This window comes from Corvus kubaryi, unplaced genomic scaffold (assembly GCF_017639235.1).
Source record: "Corvus kubaryi isolate FWS band 111438036 unplaced genomic scaffold, C.kubaryi_AGA036_p1.0 37385, whole genome shotgun sequence".
Classification (NCBI taxonomy): domain Eukaryota; kingdom Metazoa; phylum Chordata; class Aves; order Passeriformes; family Corvidae; genus Corvus; species Corvus kubaryi.
Window position 1 is genome coordinate 28,283,369 of NW_024581127.1, and position 22,698 is coordinate 28,306,066.

A 22,698-nucleotide genomic window follows, 5' to 3' on the forward strand; every position below is an offset into this window, starting at 1 on the left:
AGAGCAGGAGTTTTAGTCTTTCTGGAGCACAAGCTTTTATTACATTTAAGGGAAGTACATAAAAATGGTATTGTTTTCTACTGAAACTCTGACAATGTTCAGAATAGATGTAATTATTGTAGATGCCACTCTAGAAAATGGAAATTAGGACCTCTCATTAATGATGAACTGCTCTGAAGAGAAATTCCTTCGTGCTTACTTAGTGTACAATGGACAGTCTATTTGCAGCTGTTCTTTCTTGTGTGTCATCGAGACAATGGGAGTTAATTAAAAAATATTGAAGGAACTGCAATACCTATTCAGACTTGTGGGGTTTTGAGGATGCCTGTTAGCCTATTTACTGCTGCAGTGTGTGATATGAGCTGTATCAACTTTGTTTTATTTTAATCACTCAGTCAATTACTATTCCAAATCATCCCATCCTTGGCTGCATGTTCCATTCAAGCATCAGCTGTTTTCAAAGAGAAACAAGGCCAGATCACACAGGAGGTCTTGGGGTCTCCTTTTGTTTAGCTTTTGTCTATGAAACATAGCTAGAGTCTCAACCAAACTGATAACACAGTATTTGAGTCATGACCCTTTATAACAGTGTCTAATCAATTATTAACTGAGAAGTGTTGCAAAGCTTGTGGCAATGAAAGAAGGAAAAAGCTTTTTTACACACACTTCTCATAGGAAGAGCATGTTATCCAACTGTTTCCTCAATGCTATTATCCAGAACAGCATAAAACAATATATGTAGCACATGATGAAGGGAAGAACTGCAAGGTACTGCTGGTCCTTTGTTTTGGCTGGATGGTGAATGGTTTGATGGTTCAGGTACCTGAAGCCACATTACAAAATTTTGGCAGGGCTTGATGACTAACAGTCTACTGCCAGGTGTAAAAGGAGGTGTCTTTTTTGTTACCCAGTTGGCTGTTTAAGGGGATAACAGTTTTAGTGCCTTAGTCTGAAGTTCCTGAGATGTAGCAAGATGATTCCAAGGCTGCCAGTTTTGTTGTTATGCCTTCCCAGTATCATTTTGGCTTAATAAATATTTAGCTCATCCTGTAACATGCTGGGAAGTCATGGAGCAACCCTCTCTGTCATTTTTCTTGGCATGGTACCTGTTACTGCTGCTGCATGTATATTTAATTAAAAAAAATTATTCCTCTACAAAGTATTTACAAAAATATTTATAAAATTAAATTTAGTAGTAACACAGTTGATCATGAAACTGACTGGAGGCAGTGATTACACTATGGCACTCGTACAATGAATCAACTCGTCGTAAGTCCACATGAGTACCACTAACTTGCACGGGAGTGGGTGGGAGCACACCATTAAATAGTCTCCTGAAAGCGCTTTGTTGGTTGAGTTGTCTTTTAGCTTAGGCAGTAGGAACTACCGGTCTCAGATTAAGTGCTCTCAAATTGAGTGTCTGTATTGAGTACACACAATGGTTAATAATTACAGATCCTCTGAATCCTTATATATGACTTTTTGTCTCCTGAATGAAGATCATGTTAGATTTAAATTTCATCGTGAAACCCAAACTTGTTAGAAAGATGAGTGGTGAAAAGCAGGAGTTACAAAACAATTTGTATTACCATCCTATCCTGTAGATGTGAACATTAATCACAGAATCATAGAATGGTTTAGGTTGGAGGGGATGTTCGAGATCAGTCAGTCACCACCTCTCTGCCATGGGCAGGAAAACCTTCCACTAGACCAGGCTGATCAAAGTCCCATCCAACTTAAACATTTCCAGGCATGGGGCAGCTACAACTTCTGTGGGCAACCTCTTCCCGTGCATTACCACCCTCACAGTCAAGATTTTCTTCCTAATATGTAATCTTAACCTACTCTCTTTCAGTTTGAAGCCATTGCCCCTTGTCCTACCTCTCCATGCCCTTATCAAAAGCCCCTCTCCATCTCTCTCTTAGCCCTTTTAGGTACTGGCAGCTTCTATAAGGTTTCCCTGGAGGCTTCTCTTCTCTAGACTGAACAATTCCAGCTTTTTGAACTGGTCTTCATAGGAGAGGTGCCCCAGCTCTCTGATCATCTTCATGACTCTCCTCTAGACTTGCTCCAACAGGTCCATATCATACTTATGCTGGGGGTCCCTGAGCTGGACAAGTGATACTCTCCAGCCCCACAATAATCCATTAGACTTGTCTAATAATGGAAAACCATATTTTATAATTTTGTAATTTTGTTTCTTCCAAATATCATGATGATTTTTTTGTTAGTTATTCCTTATTAAACAGTAGTAGACAAGACAAATATTCAGAAGAAAAAGATTTATATGGAAATAAGACACATCGGACAAAAACCTTTTTACTGTCTTCTGGTGTATTTGCTTCCATAAATTTCAATTAGTTTGCAAGGAAAACAGGAGTCAGAGCTAAAGAACAGGAGAAAGATAACTACTTTCAAAACTACTGGGGAATGATTCCATACAAGCATAATCTTAAGCTTTTCCTTGTTTTACTGGAATAGAAAATGAGCAAAAAACATCTCCTACAATTCAAATTTGTTCTAAAATATCAGAATAGCACCATCTGACTTTAATGCTTATTGTGCTGTTTCTCTGGAACCGCTTTGACTTATCTGCTGTTAAATCTTCATTTAATTCTTCTGCACTGTTTCTATTTTCTATTGATTTAGATGTCTCTTTTTCCATTTTGTTAGGTTTTTTTGGGCTGTTTTGAAAATTGCTAGACAACTTCAGTAAAATACACATTTCTCAAGAGTAGTCTTTATGGCAACTAATGACATGGAAAATATCAGAAAGAAGGCTTTCATGCCTTGTACTGTTCAGCTTTATATGCCTAAATCACTGCAGAACACCAAGATTAATAAGAGCTACAAGGTCATTTATTCTGGTCAAAACAAGGGATATACTTTGTCAGAGAATTTTAAGACTCCAGTACTAAGCAGCACAAGCAGGATAAAATTTCCTTTCAGTAAGCGGGAGCAATAGTCCTCCTGAAAATCAAACCCCTCTGAACAGGCTTGTAGATGGGCACTTGAATACTGATAGTGTGAAAGACCATAAGTTTTTTATAAATATTAATCCAAATATTTTATCTTGCCTTAGATTATCTCAGTAATGGCATCAGTAACTTTGTCTATCTTGGAATTGGTACTGCTCATGGTCAGATGATTTAAAGCCCCTACCTGGACCACAGAGTCTCTCTGTTAATTGAGAATCTTGTAAGGACACTAATTTTAGAGTCCTCCTACAGTACTTTTAGGGCACAAAGGAAAGTTTCTTAGTACCCTAAGAGTTCTGATCCTGAACTAGAAAGAAAGATGACCTTAAAATTGGTAAGTATATTGAGAGCAGAGGCATTAACTTGCTGAATTTGGAGCTTGGAGCTCTTTATTAAGCAGAGATAACTGTATGGCAGCCCAGCTGGTAGAAGTGTCTCATCAATTTAGGGGGCTGAAACTATTTCATTCCCCTTACTCATTCCCTCTCTGTCCACTTCTCTGACACATCAGCAAGGGTCACTAGTCAGTGGCAGCTCTGAAAAAGGCTTTTTTTTCAGACACCACTCTCTTTAGCAAAGAGCTGAAAACACAGGAGACACAGGCCACCAAAATCCTGTCAGTCTCATTCACTGTTGGCCAGCATGACAATTGAACAACCTAGTTTAGAGATCAAAGTACCACACAGGAGTTTCATCTTTAGTAAATCCAAAAATCCATCTACTAGGAACGAGGTTTCCTTCTCACTAATTTCTTCGAGGGGAAGCTCCCATGCCTGAAGAGCTGACACTCTGGGATTTTTTCCCTATATGAATTGCAGTTCAGGGGTCTGACTCCCATGTCTCTGGCATTGGCTGTAAATCTCATTATTCTGTTCGAGTACATGTGACCACTCTGGATTTGCAAGGAATGGAAGAGAAGGCAGCAGATAATTCTTATCTTGATTTTACCTTAGACTTCTATTTGAAACCAAAATGTGGGGATTATGCTTTGATGACAAGAAACAAGCACCAGCAGTGAAAGTGAAGGCACAACATTTAAATCTGACTTTACAATGTTTGGGTTTCTACTGCAAATGGGTTAAGTAATGGGTTTTTTTGAGACAAGATGTAGTAAATGTACATCCTGGTATCTACAAAATCATAAGTGCATGTAAATATTTCTTTCCCCCAAAAATGAGGAAGAAAAGTCTGTTATTGGACTTTAAAAACAGGTCACTTACTAAATCAGAATATGGAAATGGATTGGGAAGAACAATAGAAACTTTTCACATTCCTTCATTTTGCTAGATTGACCAGTAAGTTATACTTAGAGTTTGATCCTCTAAGTGCTAATGGAGCAACATCAAGAAACACTTTTTGTGGGGACCATGGTTCTTTAGAGAAAGATACTAAGATAATAGAAAGTCTGGATAAATGTGAAACTTTTCTTAGAATCTCACAGTCAACACATTGGTTCCTATCAAGAGGGAAAAAAATACTCAAATGTAATATTGTCTCGGTTTTGAAAGACAGGTGTCTGCTAAGGAAGGCAGAGGCCCCCCTTGAAGTGGCAGATATAACCCCTTTTCCCTCCAAGTTATTATATTCTGAAATCAAGGGCCTTTAGGCAAAGATGTGGGAAATAGGAATAACAGTTCTTTACTCTCTCTATATATATGTATATAACCAGTCAAACAAAACAACAACAACTCTGGCAGTAACAGCAATCACAAACCCAGTCCCAGCCTTCTCGGCTGTCAGGCTATTTCCCCTCGGGTGCAGTTCCGCTCGCAGCCGGCAGGGGCGCTGGCGGCTCCCGGTGAGCAGGGCAGGTGCGATGGTTCCCCCGCGGCTGCAGGGGGCGCTCCGGAGCGAGCTCGGGAAACACGCGGCACTGGTGCTCTGGGATCCCGGGAAGGATGGAACAAAGGCTTCACAAACCCCTGGGCAGCCGATCCCGGACTCTCAGGAACAGCGGCTGAAGCGGCAGGGACGGACGCAAATCCCGGGTGGCAGACGAGATGTATCCAGATGGGAAAAGCCCACGGAGGCCCAGGCAGGCAGGGCGAGCAGGGCTACAGCGTAGCGGAAGCTCAAAACAGCAGCGGGGCAGGGCAGCCACAGCCCGGTCTCCAGCAGGGCAGGGAAAGCGGCTTTTGGGGTCCCGGCGTTGTTTCCAGCAGGAAGAAAGAACGGCCAAAAAGAAAGAAGCAGCAGCTCCTTTCTCTGCAGCTTCTCTCTCTGGACGCTCAGAGCGAACTGACCCCACACCCAGGTGTAGACAAAGGGGTAGCCAGGTCCGCCCCACTCCCCTTTTGTCTTTCTTAAGTACAGCTATTTGTCCCCTAGCAACATGCATATGGGAGAAAATTCCTTGAACAGGAAAAAAAAATAGACTAAACTAAAACCCCAACAAATATCTAACCAGATGATTTCATAGTTTTTTTAAAATTGTGAGTTTATTGTTTGTCTTTTAAAAATAAAGCCTCAGTTATTGTGATCATAATTTTTAAATATGGAGCACTTTAAATCATTTTTATAGAGAAAGACTGTGTGCTGTCTAAAATTAAGATTATTCTTTTATTTTTTAAACTAAATCTGGACTTTATCCTCATACCAAGTCAGAGAAATTTTAATAGTCTTACTACCAGTGTATGTATATCTACATATATATGTATGGATATACACAAGACTTTATGGTGTTTAACCCTCTTAAAGTGTCCTTTCCAATCCCAGTCCAATCTGCTCTTATTTTAGAGGTTGCAAAGTACTGACAGTTGATTAAATTCTAGATTTGTAAGAGCTTGATAAAACCTACATAACATATAAGCTGCTTTAAAAAATTTAAAAAAAAAACAAAACCAAAAAAAACCCCAGAATTCATCAATCTGCAGAGAGCTTCTTAAAGCTGTGGGAAATAGGGATTGTTGCAGGGGAAAGTGTGAAAAAAAATCCTCTGGAAGTAGAGGTAGAAGGAAGCAAATGATCAAAGAGAACAGGTTTTTTAATGGAAAAAGAGATTAAGGCAGGATTACAGTTTTTCCAAAGATAACAGGCAGAAGAGACTAAATATGCCAACAGCAGATTGTTCTGAAGACTAAGGGCTGTCTTCTCATTTTACAGCCCTGATACCCATACTAGAAAGATAGAATGTGTGATCATACCTAGAAAACAAAACTATCCTCTTCTCACCTGGACAGACGGTTCTTTCAGGTGGTGAGCTCTAATCCTTTATGCAAATAAAATGAAACAACATCCAAACTGTTTTGACTTTCTAAATGAGATTTAATTGGATTTGTGGAATCCCCTGTGAGAAAGAGATTACCTGGAAAGTAGGTGTTCAGTAAGCCAGTGGCAGAACTCGCAGGGAGGAATTGACTGTAGGGTATTCTCTTAGGGGACTGTTCTCATTACACCATTTAATGTAGAAAGGTTTTTCTTCTTGCTCCCCACTGATCTGATCAAACCCTTCATTAAAACTTGCAGATGCCCATCTTTGTCCCACCTTGATGGGAAGCATCCCTGGAAGCCCAGTGGATCAGGTTTCATACCAGTCTTGACCTTCTGGAGCGAGTCCTCCTTGCAAGACTGGAGGCAAGCAGTGCTTGTGCCCCACCAACCCTTCTGCCTTCAGCTCCATTTCTTCTGCCAGTGTGTTAGATGCCCAAGAATATTTTCATAAGGATTAAGGAAGATATTAAGAAGGAGCTTTATTTCCACATGAGAAGACCTTCTCTTTGTGGAATTTGCGATTATTTCTGCATAGAAAGGGATCTGCTTGCTGAGGACTGTCTTGGAGAGGGATTTAGACATACAGCTAAAAAGACTAATGCGTTGTGGCTCTAGTAACTTCTAGCACTAGGTAACTGTACTGACACTGCACAAATGTAGTGCTGAAATAGACTAATTTTCCCTAATTGGCTTTTCAGAACATAAAACCTGGAGGATTTGTTTCTGATTTGAGTTTACTCCCTCCCAATAGTTTATCACAGTAGGAGCAGCCTTGTTGGTGAGCTCTGCACAAGAGGTAGAGAGTTTCCTTTTCATGAATGATGCATAACCTGCTACATTGAGAACAAGAATGAACTCTGGAGGACGAATGTAAAAATCAAACAGATAAGGACTGTTTTCTCCTCTGATCTAAAACAACTTCTTCATAAAATGTTATTAGGTTCTCTAAATCTACTAGAAATAATGCAAATAAAATGTTTCACAGAGGCTATTTATTGGGTTTTTCTGAACATTAGTCCAGACTCCAGGTTATTCATGTTAGTAAGATATATTTTAACAACTTTGCTTAGTTTGAAAGCAGCCTCCCATCCATATTTTCCTATTGCTTTGTCCAGGCTTCATTAGTCTCATTGGTCTAGAGCAGCCTTGGATAGAGAGCTGAAGTGTGGCCATGACACAAGAGAAGTTTCTGATTATGGCTAAATGCCTCTTCTATGAATAGCTGTCCTGTAGTGTTGTGATCTTATTACAAGAGAAGGGGTAAGGGCTGGACTGATTTTTATAATCTTATAGCTATAACTTTACTTATTTAACTTTTGTGATTTTCCCTGTCTAGTCCTTTTAAGACTCCATTTTTAGCTTCAGCTAGTCAAATATTCCTGCACAACTTTTATTGCCCAACAGTATTCCTGACTTCCCTACATAATAATTTTTTTCAGATATGTATAATTTGGCATATGTATGTGTGGTGCAGGAAAAGGCAGCATGACAAAATTATCTGAGAGACTCTTTATAATTAAATTATAGCATTTCAGTATTTAAAATGTTAAAAAATTTCAAATAAAGATTGGAGAAAGAGTAAGTTAGGACACCTGACGTATATATTGAATGCAATTCTTCATAAAGTCATAATTTTAATATGTGTCTGGATTTAATATGTCATTCATTTAAAACTTAGGGATTTTGTATCCTGAGAAATAGAAATGAAAAAGAAATTTAGTTCAGGTTTCTGCTCTTCATTTGGGCAATTTCACAGCATTTTCACATTGAGGGAAATCACATACTCATTGGTTTTGAAGGGTTTTCAGTAGCTAATTAAGAAAGTGAGTCAGACTATCTATTTTCATTGCCCAGATAAGATGAAAGCAGAATTACCTGCTGTGTCCTTACAACAAAATCAAAGTAAAAACAAAGATAGTGTCTTTGGTCATTAACAAAGCATAACACTGCTTGTCAATATTTTTGAAACACGTAGACATAAAATGAAAATATTAAATTAAAATTTCAAACAGGTAGTGTAAAGCTATGATACTGTTGGAATAAAATAGATTTATGAAAACAGAGAGCCTCATGTTTGTTTTTTGTTTATAATTGCAATGTTTTGAAAACAAAATTGAGGACATTTTGTGGTGGCCATATTTGGTTGGCTGGTATAAATACATCTCTTAAGAACAGGCCACTAACTACGATTAATTAGAAACTATTTAAATTGATTATTTTATCAATAACTGCTAAACTGAGGCTGTTTTTGCAACACATTTGTCTGTGCTGCCTCCTGCAGCTTGCTTCTCTGATATTTTCATCTTTTGATGATAAAGTCTTTCTGGTACTCATCAACAGTGGAGTCTCTGTTAACTATGCCAAGCTCTGAAATGTTTTAGATTTTCACAAAAGTTCTAATTTTTTAATGAAAATTGGCAAATAAGTAGACACAGATGTTCCCTCAGTTTCACAGGGTGGTGGGATTTCCAATTGGTGTCACACAGATAATACCATATAGGTAAGTGCATAAACATAATTAACAATGACTGCAGGAGTAATTCTCCTTTGTAGCTACACTACTGTTCATTTTCATAATAGAGTAATTAGAATTAGGAAATTCATTGTAATTGAAAATGCTAATATGTACTTTTAACTACCCCAGGTGCTTAAAATCAAAAGGATAACAGTAGAAAAAAATCAGATCCTTGATGATCTGAAAATACAACTGAAAGTCCTCTCTTTCTGAAATACTTCTGAAAATTTTCTCTACAAGTCTTGTTGAGAGTAAATGGGGATGAGGGAGGCAGAAAGAAAAAAGATGTCGGAGCTTTATTGTATATAGACTTCTGGAAACGGACACTGGAAACTGAGTCACTTCAAAACTGGAGTCAGGTTACCCTGGATCAGCCAGGCTCTGTAAAGTCTTTTGCATTATCCAGGTCTGCACTTCCTTCTCTTCCTTCCTGTGCAGTAACTGAAAGATTTGCAACTGGTGTAAAAGCTGAACTTGCACCTGAAGATATTTTCTGTGGAAAATGAGTCTATGGAGCTAATTCAGATTTTCAGACACCACAGGCCCAGACATTTCTGAATGACAAAATGGCTTTGAGTGTTAAACTGGAAAACTTCACAGCCAAAATGAAATAGCGCAAGGAATTCTTGAATCCTGAAAACCTACAAAAGGGAGACACTGCTGGAAAATAATGACATCTGGAAAACACATTATGACATCTAACTGCCCAAATTTCAGGTCAGAGTAACATGAAGATGTGGCAGGGCATATCCCGTCTCCACACCTCAGGGGGCCAGTGCAAATAGGAGCGATAACCCAGGTGGGCCAAAGGCCCAGCAGGTATCATCCCCTGGTGCCAAAAGGTCTGCCAGCCTAACCAAGAATCAGCGTCTTGGTATGGAGAGCAGATGTGGGAAGAGATAAAAGAAAACAAACATAGGTGACCAAAAGGCCTGCTTTACACTATGAAAGTACTATGAATTATCACGGAGGCAGAAGTCTCCTACATACACCCTGAGAAGCATGTGAGACTTCTTTCCAAAGTTTGGATGCAATTCTGTGGTTACTTTCCTGGAAATTGAGGGAAAGGATTTCGATGTGTGCTCCATCATGAATTGGATGGTACGAAACATCGGATCCTAAGTTATTCCTTCACTAGCTCTAAAATTGATGGTACCTTTAACCCTGCGTGTAATACTAGTTGTCTCTTTTTGTCTTATTCCTGTGTAGTAATGTCTGTTTTAAGTCTTATGTCTGTTAATTTTGTGTCTATTAAATAAATAATTCATTCTCTAATAGACTAAATCAGCCATTATTAAAGAACTTGCAAACAAGAGTGGGTTTTGGGGTGCTGGCCACCTCAATAAAGCTACTGCCTGCTGCCAGAAGCCTGGGCAAAAGGCAGGAACTTATTTAAACCCCCACATCTAATTCATAACAGAAGAACAACAAAAAAGTTTTTTCATCCCTAGTGGGATTTTGGTGGTTTCACCTCCTATTTTCATTGCTCTTTATGCAATGGTTGCAAGTGAGTGAGTGAAACTGCTTTCACTGAAAAAAAATCAGCTCATATATATGAAATGTATCTGGAAATACAGAAAAATCTCGATTATCCCTGCAGCAGGAGCTGACATAATACAAAGTTTATATTTGTATTCCAGAAAATCCACAAATACTCGTTAAAGGGTCCTTAAAAACCTCTGAAAACAAGAGATCCTTCCTTAGCAATATCACTGTTTCCTTGTACAGCTCCACATTTCTAATGGTACCTCTTGCTTATCTCTAAAACACAGATTATAATATGTTTGGCTCACACTTGTGTGACTTTCCACAACTGGCTCTTTTAGGCATTGCACAATACTGCATAATGATAGCAGTAGCATTTATCATTATTAGAATGACAGAGGATTAGAGATTATAAATCTAAGGGATATTAAGAAATTGGAAGGATCATTTTGAGAGAGCAGAAACTTGATTTCTTATTTTTAACAATACACAGTAATCAATAGAAGTATATCTGAAGCATTTATATAGCTTCCATGATTGTATAAACTTGGTGCCTCATTCTGCAATTGCTTATGGACAAGCATACCACTCCTTGTTGTAGGTTAAAACTCGTGTTGTTTCATGAGTTAAAACTCATGAGTTAAAATTCATGTTCTTACTTTAATTTTACTGGTCTTCTGATTTAAACAAAGTAAAGACAAAAACAGACCTTACAGGACCTTTCTGGCAAGCTGTCACATTTCATATGACATACCATACATATGACATGTCAATACACTTTAATTTTCTATTGCTTTCACTTGAAGAAGAAGAAGATGTGTGGAGATGAAAGGAGCCTCAAGAGATTTAAATTAAGTAATCCACTACTATAAAAAGTAGCAGTACCACCGCTGAAAGCAACAAAAAACTTGACCCTGCTATAACAAACCTCTAGTTTAGACAGTTTTTGGGAAGTGAAGGGGAAATAAATTGAAGCGGAACAAAATTTTGAATTCCTGAAATTATTGTCTGGAAGAATTACACAAATAATTATTACTTTATTTTCTCTGCACATTTTTAGTTCCTCAACCATATTTTTCAAATTTTCAGAAGCTACATTTCTTCGATTGTCCTGCATACTCATTTTCCACCTTTTTTCTCCCTTTCATATATTATAGCTATTTTGTAGAAAGTCATAGAATTAATTTAGTAAACTTTATCAAGATTTAATCCTTACTTTTTAAAATGTGATATACTTTAACATGTAGTAAGATTTTTTACATTCATGTGAACTACAGATTCCATGTGTCATGAAATGTTTATCTTCAAGACAGAAAAATGCTAGCAGTCACTGAATTGGTGCATGTGTGCTGATTAAGTGCTAAAAAAAGTGGTCGCCTGAAATGTGACCTTGTCAGTCTTCTTAAAGCAGATATGTTTAAAAATTGCTTAAATGAGATGCTACTTCAGAAGCAAGGGGAAAAAATAGAATGCTGAGGGAAAGAAGATCTCCATTCCTCAAGGTGTTCCAATATTGGAATATTTTTTTAATGTTGTTGTTCCATATACAAATGAAAAGCTGAAAAATTTATTAAACATATTTATATATGTAGGTATGCATAATAACACAATTTCAAAGTTCCAAGAAAATTAATCAGAGATATTTCAAAGTGGTTTTTTTCCAAATTTTTGAGTTAGTTTATTATTAAATTAAGTTTTAGAAGAGATCTTTCATTTGGTGTCCTGTTGTCTGTATTTTTCTCCTGTGGGCATTTTCCTTGGCTCAAGGACATATTCCCTTATGCATTTTCAGTCATATGATGCCTGTGACACACTACTTTGTTTGGTTATAGATGAATCTCAGCTGCAGTGAGGTAACACTCCAGGAAGTTCTGCCCTCAGGGAACAGCACAGCCCTGAAGACTTGCAAGGCACTGGGCCAAGATAAAATGCACAGGTCAACCTGACTTAATGAAAACAAATATTTCAGATCCAACCACTACTTCCCCACTCTCAAAAAAAAAAAAAAAAAAACCAACAAAAAATAACCTGCCCACCCAAATGGAAAAAATCTGTTTTTATTTTCCTAATAGAAAATACAAGTTCAGCAAAATTGAATTTCTCAAAATATTTGTCTTTGTACAAGCTTCATTTTACATGAGAGGATAAAATAATTCTAATGGGAAAACCTTGTAATAATATGGAACAAGGGAATCTTTTGTTAGTGTTTTATAAAGTTTTTTACAATGACCTCAAGAAAACTATGGTGAAAGTAAAGCTTACAAAATAATAGTTTATGAAAGATTAGACAAAAAGAAAAAGGGAAAAAACTAAACACCCCAAAATCCCCAAAAGGCATGAAAATATGATCCTGCAGTTAAAAAGAGAACAGAGCATCCTAGATAATATCCCTCAAAGTCTTTTCAGTCAGCAATGGCTGCAGAGATGTCCTGGCAGAGATACCTGGCATTACTCAACACAGTCATGCATACTGAGTCATTAGTCAATGAAGTCTAGAACATGACATCTTCCTAGAACTCTGCATAAGAGCATGACTTGCAGGGGGCAAATTAAATAAATTTGAGTAGTAATATACATATTTATGCAGCAGGGCAAAATGAAAGGCTAAATTCATCTGAGGATGATACAGCAGTGTAACATATATGATACAGATGCTGCTCCCTTGGTGCAAAATAATAAGCAGCAAATTTCTCTTTATTTGATAGTTCTTATTTTGGATTCGAAAAGATGATCATCGAGGATCAACTATACCTATTCAATCAAAAGTTCCCCTAACCCAGTGTGCTAATGTACACAGTGGCCAAAAGCTGATTTTTCAAGAGTTTAAGAACAGAGAAACAGAACAGTGATACTTTGCTGTGGTGGCCTCCTAGATACAAAAAAATCCATCCATGAGCCTGAAGTGATGCTTTGGTATTTCCTCTGTCTAGAGAGAGTTCATTTCCATTAACTTGCTTAGTTTTCACAGACTCACAGAATCTTGCAGGTTGGAAGGGACCACAGTGGGTCATCTGCTCCAGCATCCCTGCTCAGGCAGAGCCATCCTAGAGCACGTGGCACAGGATTGTGTTCAGATGATTCTGGAATATTTTTCACTTGACTAATACAAGTTTTAATATCTACAACACTCTGAAACATGAAGTTCCCCAGCTTAACCCCTCTTGTGTAAAGAACCATTTTTAAGCACCTGCCAGTTGCTGTTTCATTTGATGGGCTCTTGTGTGGGAAAGGATGATGAACAGCCACTCTATTCATTCTGTTTCCCAGGGGAAATCTTTTAGATATCATATCAACTCAATACACACCAGTGCAGCAACAGCATAAAACTCACTTAACCTCCACAAATCAGGTGGTATCACACTGCGGTCAAGTCTGGAAAAGCCTGGTCTTGTCCAATTATCAATACCAGTTAATACAAAAATAGGAATTTTTTTTCTGGCGACCATACCTGTCGCTGGTTTTCTGTTTCTAGTCTCAGTCTGGCTTCCACGCATCTTCTGGTTTCCAGGAAGGCTTGACGTTGTGCCCTGTCTGATAGGTAGCTAATGAAGATTCCTGCAGTGTTCATACACATAAATAACACTGCCTGAGCTGCTATCTGCAATGAACAACAAATAGGATTTGATTAGACAGGAGAAGCAAAAATATCTGTCTAAAAAAAGAAAGAGAGACAATGACAGCTTTGTAGGCTGCAAAAATAGCAGTTAGGAAACTTTGCATGAAAGAAAGTCTTGGATCTTAAGTAGAGACATCAAATTTGTAAATTTTCTCTGCCTTGAGGATGAGATATGCAGTATTTGGGGGCATTAAACTCTGGTTGAACCACAAATTATATTTCCAAAAACTGACTCACAGAGCTCTAGCCAGGAATGATTACAAACATAATTAACAAATTGTTTTTGTACTGCCTTTTCTGCAAGAGCAACTTTGTGATTTGCTCCATGGCTTTAGTTTGGGAAGCAAGCCATATTAAGAAAAACAAAGAATGTCAGTTAGCTAAGAACTAATATCAGTGATAATAGTTATTGTATTATTATTGATCAAATTAAATAAATTTATTTTCAGTTGATGCCAAAGCACAAATTTGCACAATCTGAATTCTGAACCATTCAACAGGGGAAGCTGAAAGGACAACCAAATTCTTGCACAACCAGTGCCTGTGTACACAGACTTTTTCTTTGCTGAAATCTACGTAAGGGCTGAACTGGTTTTCCTTGTAGAAACTGCGTCATGGCTTCTTCCTTTTCCATATGAACTCTAGAGAGCCAAATGGGAGTGGATCCTTGGAGAGTGTAAATTTCAGTTGCTTATTTGTTTGTCATTGACCTCTCTTTGTGTTCTGCATGTTTGTAAGGCAGGGTGCATCAACGCCATTGAAGTGAGGATTGTTTGGGAAAGTGAGTAAGAAACTGGCAGTATTTGACTGCACAGAGACAGTACAAAGTTCTTTAGCCTCAGTACTTTTATTCAATGTCTCATCCTTGTTATTGATTGATATTTCAAAGACTCTGATAGCTATGGGTGATACCTACAGGATCATAACAACACCAGAACAGCCACACCAAACAGATCAAGTGTTCATCATTCAGGATACTCTCTCTGGTAGTGGAAAACAGAGAGTGCTCAGGGAGGAGTAGAAGGATAAAGCAGTAGTTAATATGTACAAAAGTACAGCGAACATTCAGTGATGCTTTGTCAAACCAGTATTGAACACTCCAGCAATCTGTGGTTGCAGAACACCGCGGGCTAGACATTGTATTTTCTTACTATTATCTAATAATCAATCTTCCTAAAATCCAAGTGTTGTTTGTCCTAATAGAAGACTCCTTAATCTCATTGGGATGTTTTGACTCCGATCTGCAGGTCTCACTCCCCATAGTCATGAGGGTTTGAAAGTGAGATCTGATATCAGACCAAAAGCATCTGGCAGGAATTTTGGCTTTATATGTTCCCGTATTTATGAATATGAAGTATTGTTCTATTACAGTACAGGGAATTAATTCTCAGTTTATATGCCATGATTAAATAATAATGCATATCCTGGCTCCAGATGAAATTTTGTTTAACCTTTTCCAGCAGTAGACGTCTAGACAAGGCTTGTGAGAAGTAGGACATGATTAGCATGATCCTTGAATCTCCCTGGCTTCCAGGATCCTCTGAGCTGGAGGTGGGATACTCAATGCACCTGCACAACTTTTCCTGATGCCTTTCTCAAGTTAATAGTACATTTGGATCCTATGTCACTCAATAATAAGGATTTTTTACAATCTAATTAGGCCCTTTGTGATAAAAATGTTTCCTTTTGTTTGCTTTAATTCACAGCTTTATCATTTCTTTGAGTGCAGCACCATGTTTGTAAACAGTGACTAATCATTTCCAATTAATTTGCTTGTCACTATTTCTGACTATACTGACTTAAAACATAACACCTTACTTTTACTTTTTAAAAGAGAGGAATTTGAGACTCTTTAATCACTCTGCATGTATCACTATTCTCCCTTTGCACTTACCGTTTTTTTCCTGTTATCTACCATATCCTGTTTTACTGGAGACATGTTGCCCTGGACCAGCCAGCTTCCCCCAGACACTGTCTGCCTTTGCTCCAAGATAAATCAGAGAAGGCAGTAATTTATCTATAACTCCTTTCTGGTGCAGGCTACTAAGAGGTGTATGATGAGCTGACATGAGATTGAGACTAGCACAGAACTGCATTGTTCATCAGGACAACTGAAAGCAGCTGTGGGAGGTTGGAGGAGTCAACTTTTCATGCCTTTTTCACTGACTTTTAAATTTGACCTGGACTGTATGTTCGCACATAGTGGGAAAGTTAGAGTACAGGGTGAAAAAAAAGAAAAGCCCAGTTCAGTCACCCATCTCTCTTAATGTTCAGGATTTGTTCCACTCACTTCAGCAGATCTCAGAGTAAGTGCACTAGAATTTGGCCTTCAATTAGATTTCATGAGTACATAATTTGATTTGGAGAGAGGGAATAATGGAAAGCATGTTACAGGTAAAACAACAGCTTATGCAGAGGCAGAGCCAGCTTTTCTTACACATGGTAGTCTGATTGAAACCATTCCAAAGAGTAAAGCAATATGACTTGCAAGGCATACTAATCTGGGGCTCTTGTTAATAAAAGAATAAACAAGACATATAAGACTTAAGTCTCTCATTGCTGCTCCTTTTTCCTAGAGCTTATTGGGGTTCCAGAAGTCTTGGAGAATTTTCTACAACCTATCAGGACTCTGTTTTAGAAGATGTACAGAGTTACATTATGTTTTTGACTGGCCTGAAAGTGATCAGTGTTCACACAGTAGGGAAGCTGAGGCATAATGTGAAAAAAGAAAATATTTTCACAGCATTTATAAGGCTATTTGTACCTTCCACAGCACTTAAATAATGAACCATAGTAGACACAGCAAGTGATCTTAAAAAGCCATGAGTGATATATTTTGATGTTAAATATGGCTCTGAGGAGGTCTGCTTCTTGAATATTTAAAAAATGCAAAGAAGGTACCCTTCACCGTACTGCTTGGGAATACCTGTAACAGGAACATCACTGTCCCTGCTGAACCTGCAGTTACTTGTAATTACAAAATAGGATGAACAGAGCTAAAGGAAATTACTTGACAAGATCACTGAAGTAGTAGAATCCCAGAATCCCAGAGTCATCAAGGTTGGAAGAGACCTTCAAGATAATCTTGTCCAAGCATCAACCCAGCAACAGCATAATCAGCCCTAAACGATATCCCCAGGTGCCACATCCAGATGCCTCTGGAACACTTCCAGACTCCACCACCTCCCTGGTCAACTCATTCCCATACCTGACTACTCTCTCAAAGAGAATTTCGTTTCTAATATCTAATCCTGGCACAATTTAAGGCCATTTCCTTTTGTCCTTTCACTTGAGACATGACAGAAGAGACTGACACCCACCTCACTAAAACCTCCCCTCATGTAGTTGTAGAAATCAGTGAGGTACCCCCGAGTCTCCTCCAGGTGAAACCACCCCTGTTCTCTCAGCCACCCCTAACAGGACATGTTTTCCAGACCCTTCACCTGTTTACCATTCTCCTTTGGACATGCTCCAGTGCCTCGATGTCCTTTTTGAAGTGAGTGGCCCAGGAAAAAGCAGCCATTACAATTCTTACTCCAAAACTCTGCTCTTATTTTCTTGTAGGAGGTGATTAAGAACTTAATTCACATAGAAACCATTAGTCAAATAAATTGTCATTTATAAAGTGTCCTCCATACATGCACCTCAGAACCCTTTTCAAAATCAATACGAAAACTAGCAAAAACCAAAGGATATGAAAGGAGAGGATGCAAGTCAGACAAATAAGTTTAGTTTAAATTTGAAAGAATACATTGATTGAAATAATTTCACTTTTATCTGCCAGTCATATAAAAAGGGCTTTGCCAAGAGAGCTGAAACCAAGAAAACATTTTAAGTTGATTTGGGAACCCCTGGTCTGAAAGAAACAATTCAAAGGCACAGGACATGGCTCATCAAGAAGTTATAATCAAATCAGGTACAGTATAGTAATGCAAGAGAACAGGACAAGGAAAATTCATTGAAAAGATGGTAAAGTAACTCTTAAGTCTGTTGTGAAGTGGTAGGTAATCACCCACAGACAGTGTTCAAGGCAGAGTTGAATCTAGTTCAGGAAAAAGGAAATTCAGATGGGTACAAGTGAGATACTGGGATAAGCATAACAAGAAATTTTAGGCATTTCTGCTGTTAAGAACACCTAATTGAGTTGGCCTTCATTAGGAGTTTACACAGAATCCTGTGAGTTTATGAGTGACTGAAAGCAAGCTAAAGAAGGTTTAGCAAATGCCAGAATTTTCAAAATTCAAAAATCATAACTGAGCTGTGTTTTAGTTTTATCCCAATTTTCTTTTTTGAAATATGCAATTGTCCATCAGGGAATTTAGAGCCATAAGGCCAGCCATTAACAGACGTTTATGGAGTGTATAGTGATTGACTGAGTTTAGCACTTCCAAGAACACATAACCTGAGGAAAAGTGAATATTTGTGAACATTCAACAAACCAGATGGATTGGAAATATGCAGATTGATAGATGGCCCTAAAAGATTGTAACTGACACGGGCTATCTTCATCACGAAGTTGAGACAACAACAGCATATATTCACGTGGAAAGCACAGTGGAGGCAGAAGAGAGAAAGCTGGTAAAGTTTAGAAATTATTCTGAAATCCAGAAGGACAATGAATTTGTGTGTTACTACCTCAAATTCAGAAAAACACTCTAGAATGTTTAGCAGAAATAAACTTATTATTAACCTCTTCAGCAGGCAATTTTGTTCTGCTGCATAGAAACAGAGCAGCGTTGGGGCTGTTGTCACCAAAACACATGTAAGTAAAGAAATGGTTTTCAATGTAATGTCCAGCTAGACATTCTCAGGGCTTTAGCAACAGATTAGAATATTTCTTGCCTGTTTTGAAAAACTGGGAAAGTAAACTTGTGCTTCTTAAAGAGTGTTTTCAGCATTTACCATGTAAGGAACTGGTTGCTATGGTAATTATTATTGGATAATTAAGTTTGGAGAAGCATTTTGATTCTTCAGTAGTTGTTTAACTAAAAACAGAAGTTCACCACAAGGTTGTATTTTGTAATTAAAATCTCTCAGAAAACGCTCTCTCCCTTCTTGATCACTGTCTTGCTTGGGTTATTTGAGGAAAAAATAAAATGTTCGTGATCACCAGGAATGAACTGAGAGTTGCATGAGAAGACCAAAATGCTCTACTTTCTCTAAAACAGGAACATCTGGCAGCACATACTCTACCGCTCTCTCACTGCTGGGCTGCAGCAAACCTCTATCTCCAACTGAGAGTATGGTTTTATGAATCAAAGCTCTTGGCAGAGAAACTAGTAAGTACCTGTTTCTCTGTACTGCCTCATGCCCACCTTGATCCCTCAGTACAGCTTCCCCTTTGTTATGCCAGATCAATTATTTGTGGGACCATACTGTGAACTATATCAGGGAACTTAGCCAACTTAAAAAACAAACATTTGGCGTTGGCAGTGATTTTCGTATCTGGAGCAATCGTCTGATTAAGTTCACAGCACAGCCTCCACAGGAAGAGGAAGCATGTGAACATTCATAACTGGCACTGCTGCCAACTCATTAAACTGAAATCATTGCAGCCTTATTGTTAAATCACCTTGTAAAGAGTGTTTTATTCCCCAGGTTCACTCATTCTGACTTCTCCTGGGTCTAACTTCTAAATCCCCAGCCATGATAAGAGGGAATTTTGTTTGTTTTAGTTTGTGGGTGCTTCTTCAGTAACTTTTATTGGAAACCAATCTGGCCCACAAAGGTGCCCAAACTGCTGCCATGACTTTCCAGAAAGCTCACCTGTCTCTGATCCTCTCTATTTTCCCACGCATAAGTACAACAGCTCTTTAACTCCTACTCACAGCAGGAGTGAGTGCTACTCTTTTATCTGATCTACATACACATACTTTACTGAAAGACAGAGATATATCATACCCCCAAGAAGACAGGGATGGAGAATAGCATAATGTTTATTTATGACAAAGTTAGGCAAGCACAGACTATGATGGCTAAGAACAGATTTACCCCACCCACCCTTGATTTGCTACATGTGAAAGGAGCCATTTGTACCAGTGTCACCATCTGATTTTATGTTTAGAACTGAATTTTGTGGTTCAGCTGTACACAGCTCCCATGGGAACATTGGCTGATTCTTCAAAAACTCAGATCTTGTTTATGCCTCTAGGAGAGCTGAGACCTTTTAAGAAGCCTGGTCTTGCTACTTCCAGAGCCATCATGAAGATGACTGTGTGCTTAGGAACAGTCTGGTCTTTAAGGTGCACGAAATGTGCAGCCTGCAAGCAGATTGGCCCTATCAAAACATAGGGTGTACCACAAGAAATTATTAGGTTACCTTCAGTGAAAACAACTGGTTTCAGACAGAGTTTTCTCCATCTGGTAACAGAATAACCTAACATGAATTTTGCTCTTGTCCTGTTAGTGATTTAGAAAACAAAAACCATTTTCCCTCTGAACAACGACAAGTTTGCAGAAAATCAATTGTTCCAGTTCAAGACAGAATTTGAAAATATGTATCTTTAATATTCAGAACAGGAGTCTAATTTGCTATTAGAAAAAATAGCTATATTTTTTTTTGTTCTTCCTCTCATTGAATCCATTAGAAATGTAGAAAATTAAATGTCTGATTAAGTTGCTTATAGATAGTTCAAGCCACACAAATTTGGTAAGCCAGCTACCAACTGTTTTGCATCATGGTTTGGTACAAGAGATCTTTCAAGAAAATTGTATCAATCATATAATATATTATATCAGACACATAAGGACACATAAGGACTGACATAACTGAGGGGTGCACAGAGGCAGTCAAGCAAATACATAACCCTCCTAGTGCCATCGAGCAGCCCCAAAGTTTCAGCACACCTCCTCTGACTCCCCTTGAGTTTGTCTAAAATGTAGAGTTCAGGAATAATTCTAATAATAAAAAAAATCTATTTCGGGACTTTGGATAATCTTTCTTTGGTACTTTTCATTTTATAGATATTAAAGTGACTAGACATGACTGGGACAATGTCAGTGGCAGGGTCATAGCCCATGCATACAGGGGAATGAACAGGGATGGGAAAATGACCACTATTTAGTAACTGTTTTTCATGGCTATAAGGTATTTGGCTGAACTCTCTGACCCTCACCTAGGAACTGATCCTGAACTGTGCAATGAAATCTGGTGATTACATCTGCAGTTCAGTGAGCAGCACAGCCCCTTTTGTCATCATTTTGTATACAGGATGCCATCACCTCCAGATATCTGAAATGCTCCCATTTAGAAAAAAACAATCTTATCTTTTTGACATGAATAACCTTCTCCATTCAGTGTTTTCTGTGTGCTGGTTGGGTACCTTCTCCCTCTGCTTTGATACAGCTGTATTGCAGGGAGAAATCTAAAGCCAAACCTTCCAGATGTCATTATTTCATTGTCAAAAACATCACCTCGTTTGGTGTGTTTCTAAGTTTACATAAAAGGCTCAGACAGGAATCTCTTTTCTTCTCCAAATATATGTAACCTTGAAACCACAGCACATGTACTACAGAAATACCTTAAATTACTTTAAGTTGCTGTCTAAGCAGGAGTAGATCCTGCAACAACACACAAAACAACCACCAAAAACCAAGGCATAGCACAATTGCCTGTGCAATAGAGAACACTGGAAGCAGCCTGTGGCAGTCAGGGAAAATTAGGAAACAAAGAAATAGTATTTCCCAGTTCATTGCTCAGAAGGGAGTGCAAAGCAGCTGTTTCTCTTCCTGCACTTCCATATTTCAGACTCATGAAGCTCTGTCTGACTTTGAAATTTTCCCTATACTTTTCTATTGCTGATGACAGTAAGTTGGGAGGAGCTGTGGATCCCTCGAAATCAGAGAGACCCTGCAGATTTACCTGGACATATTAAAGAGCTGGGCAATCATCAGGTGTATGAAGTTTAACAAAAACAAATACTGGATTTTGCACCTGGGACAGGGCCATGGAAAAGGACCTGGGGGTCCAGGGCTGTGGAAAGTTGAACAAGGGTCAGCAGTGCCCTGGCAGCCAGGAGGGCCAAACGTGTCCTGGGGGGTATCAGGCACAACATCACCAGCCAGGCAAGGGAGGGGATTTTCCCACTCTGCTCTAAGCTGGGGTGGTCTCACCTTGATTCCTGTGTACTGTTTTGGGCACCAGAAATATAAAAAAATATAAAGCTATTAGAAAAGGGAGGCTATTCAAAGGGAGGCTATGAAGATGGTGAAGGACCTAGAGAGGAACACATATGAGGAACAGCTTTAGTTACTTGAGGAGACACAGTCTGCCGTTTCCTCATGAGGGGAAGTGGAGTGTCAGGCACTGATCTCTTCACTCTCCTGACCAGTGACAGCACTCGAGGGAATGGCCTGAAGTTGTGTCAGGGGAGGTTTAGGTTGGATATTAGGAAAAGATTCTTCACCCAGAGGGTGGTTGGGCACTGGAACAGGTTCCCCAGGGAAATGGTCACAGCACCAACCTGACAGAGCTCAATGAGCATTTGGAAAATTATCTCAGGCACATGGTCTGATTGTTGTTGTCCTGTGCAGGGCAAGAAGCTGCACTTCAGTGGTCCTTGTGGGTCCCTTCCAACTCAGGATATTCTATGGTTCTGTGAAGAAGCTGACCTCCATTGCAAGCTGCGTATTTACTGTTAAAAACAAATATTGAAGTAATTATGTTCAAAGGAGCCACATTCCATTTAAAGCCACTTGAGAAATAAGTTACTCCAATAGAAAGTTATAGCATCTAAACAAAGATTTACAAGAAATTAATCTGAAGTGGGGAAGTACACCCACGACTTCCTGGATATTGAGAATTAAAAATAATGCCTGGATTTTTTTTGAAGCAACCCTTACAAAATAATAAATTGTCCCTCTGCATTACATGCATGGATATCTGAATTGTAAAT

The 22,698-nt window shown here is 38.6% G+C and overlaps 1 protein-coding gene across 2 annotated transcripts in view; it reads right to left on the reverse strand.

The window, feature by feature from the left end:
• Window positions 1-22,698, reverse strand: part of ADCY8 (adenylate cyclase 8) — a 121,902-nt gene that overhangs the window by 77,011 nt on the left and 22,193 nt on the right. For both annotated transcript variants that reach the window (XM_042035911.1, XM_042035910.1), the window contains exon 2: window positions 13,637-13,786. In XM_042035911.1, coding sequence (XP_041891845.1) covers window positions 13,637-13,786 — 150 coding nt within the window. The remainder of the gene's footprint in view (window positions 1-13,636; window positions 13,787-22,698) is intronic.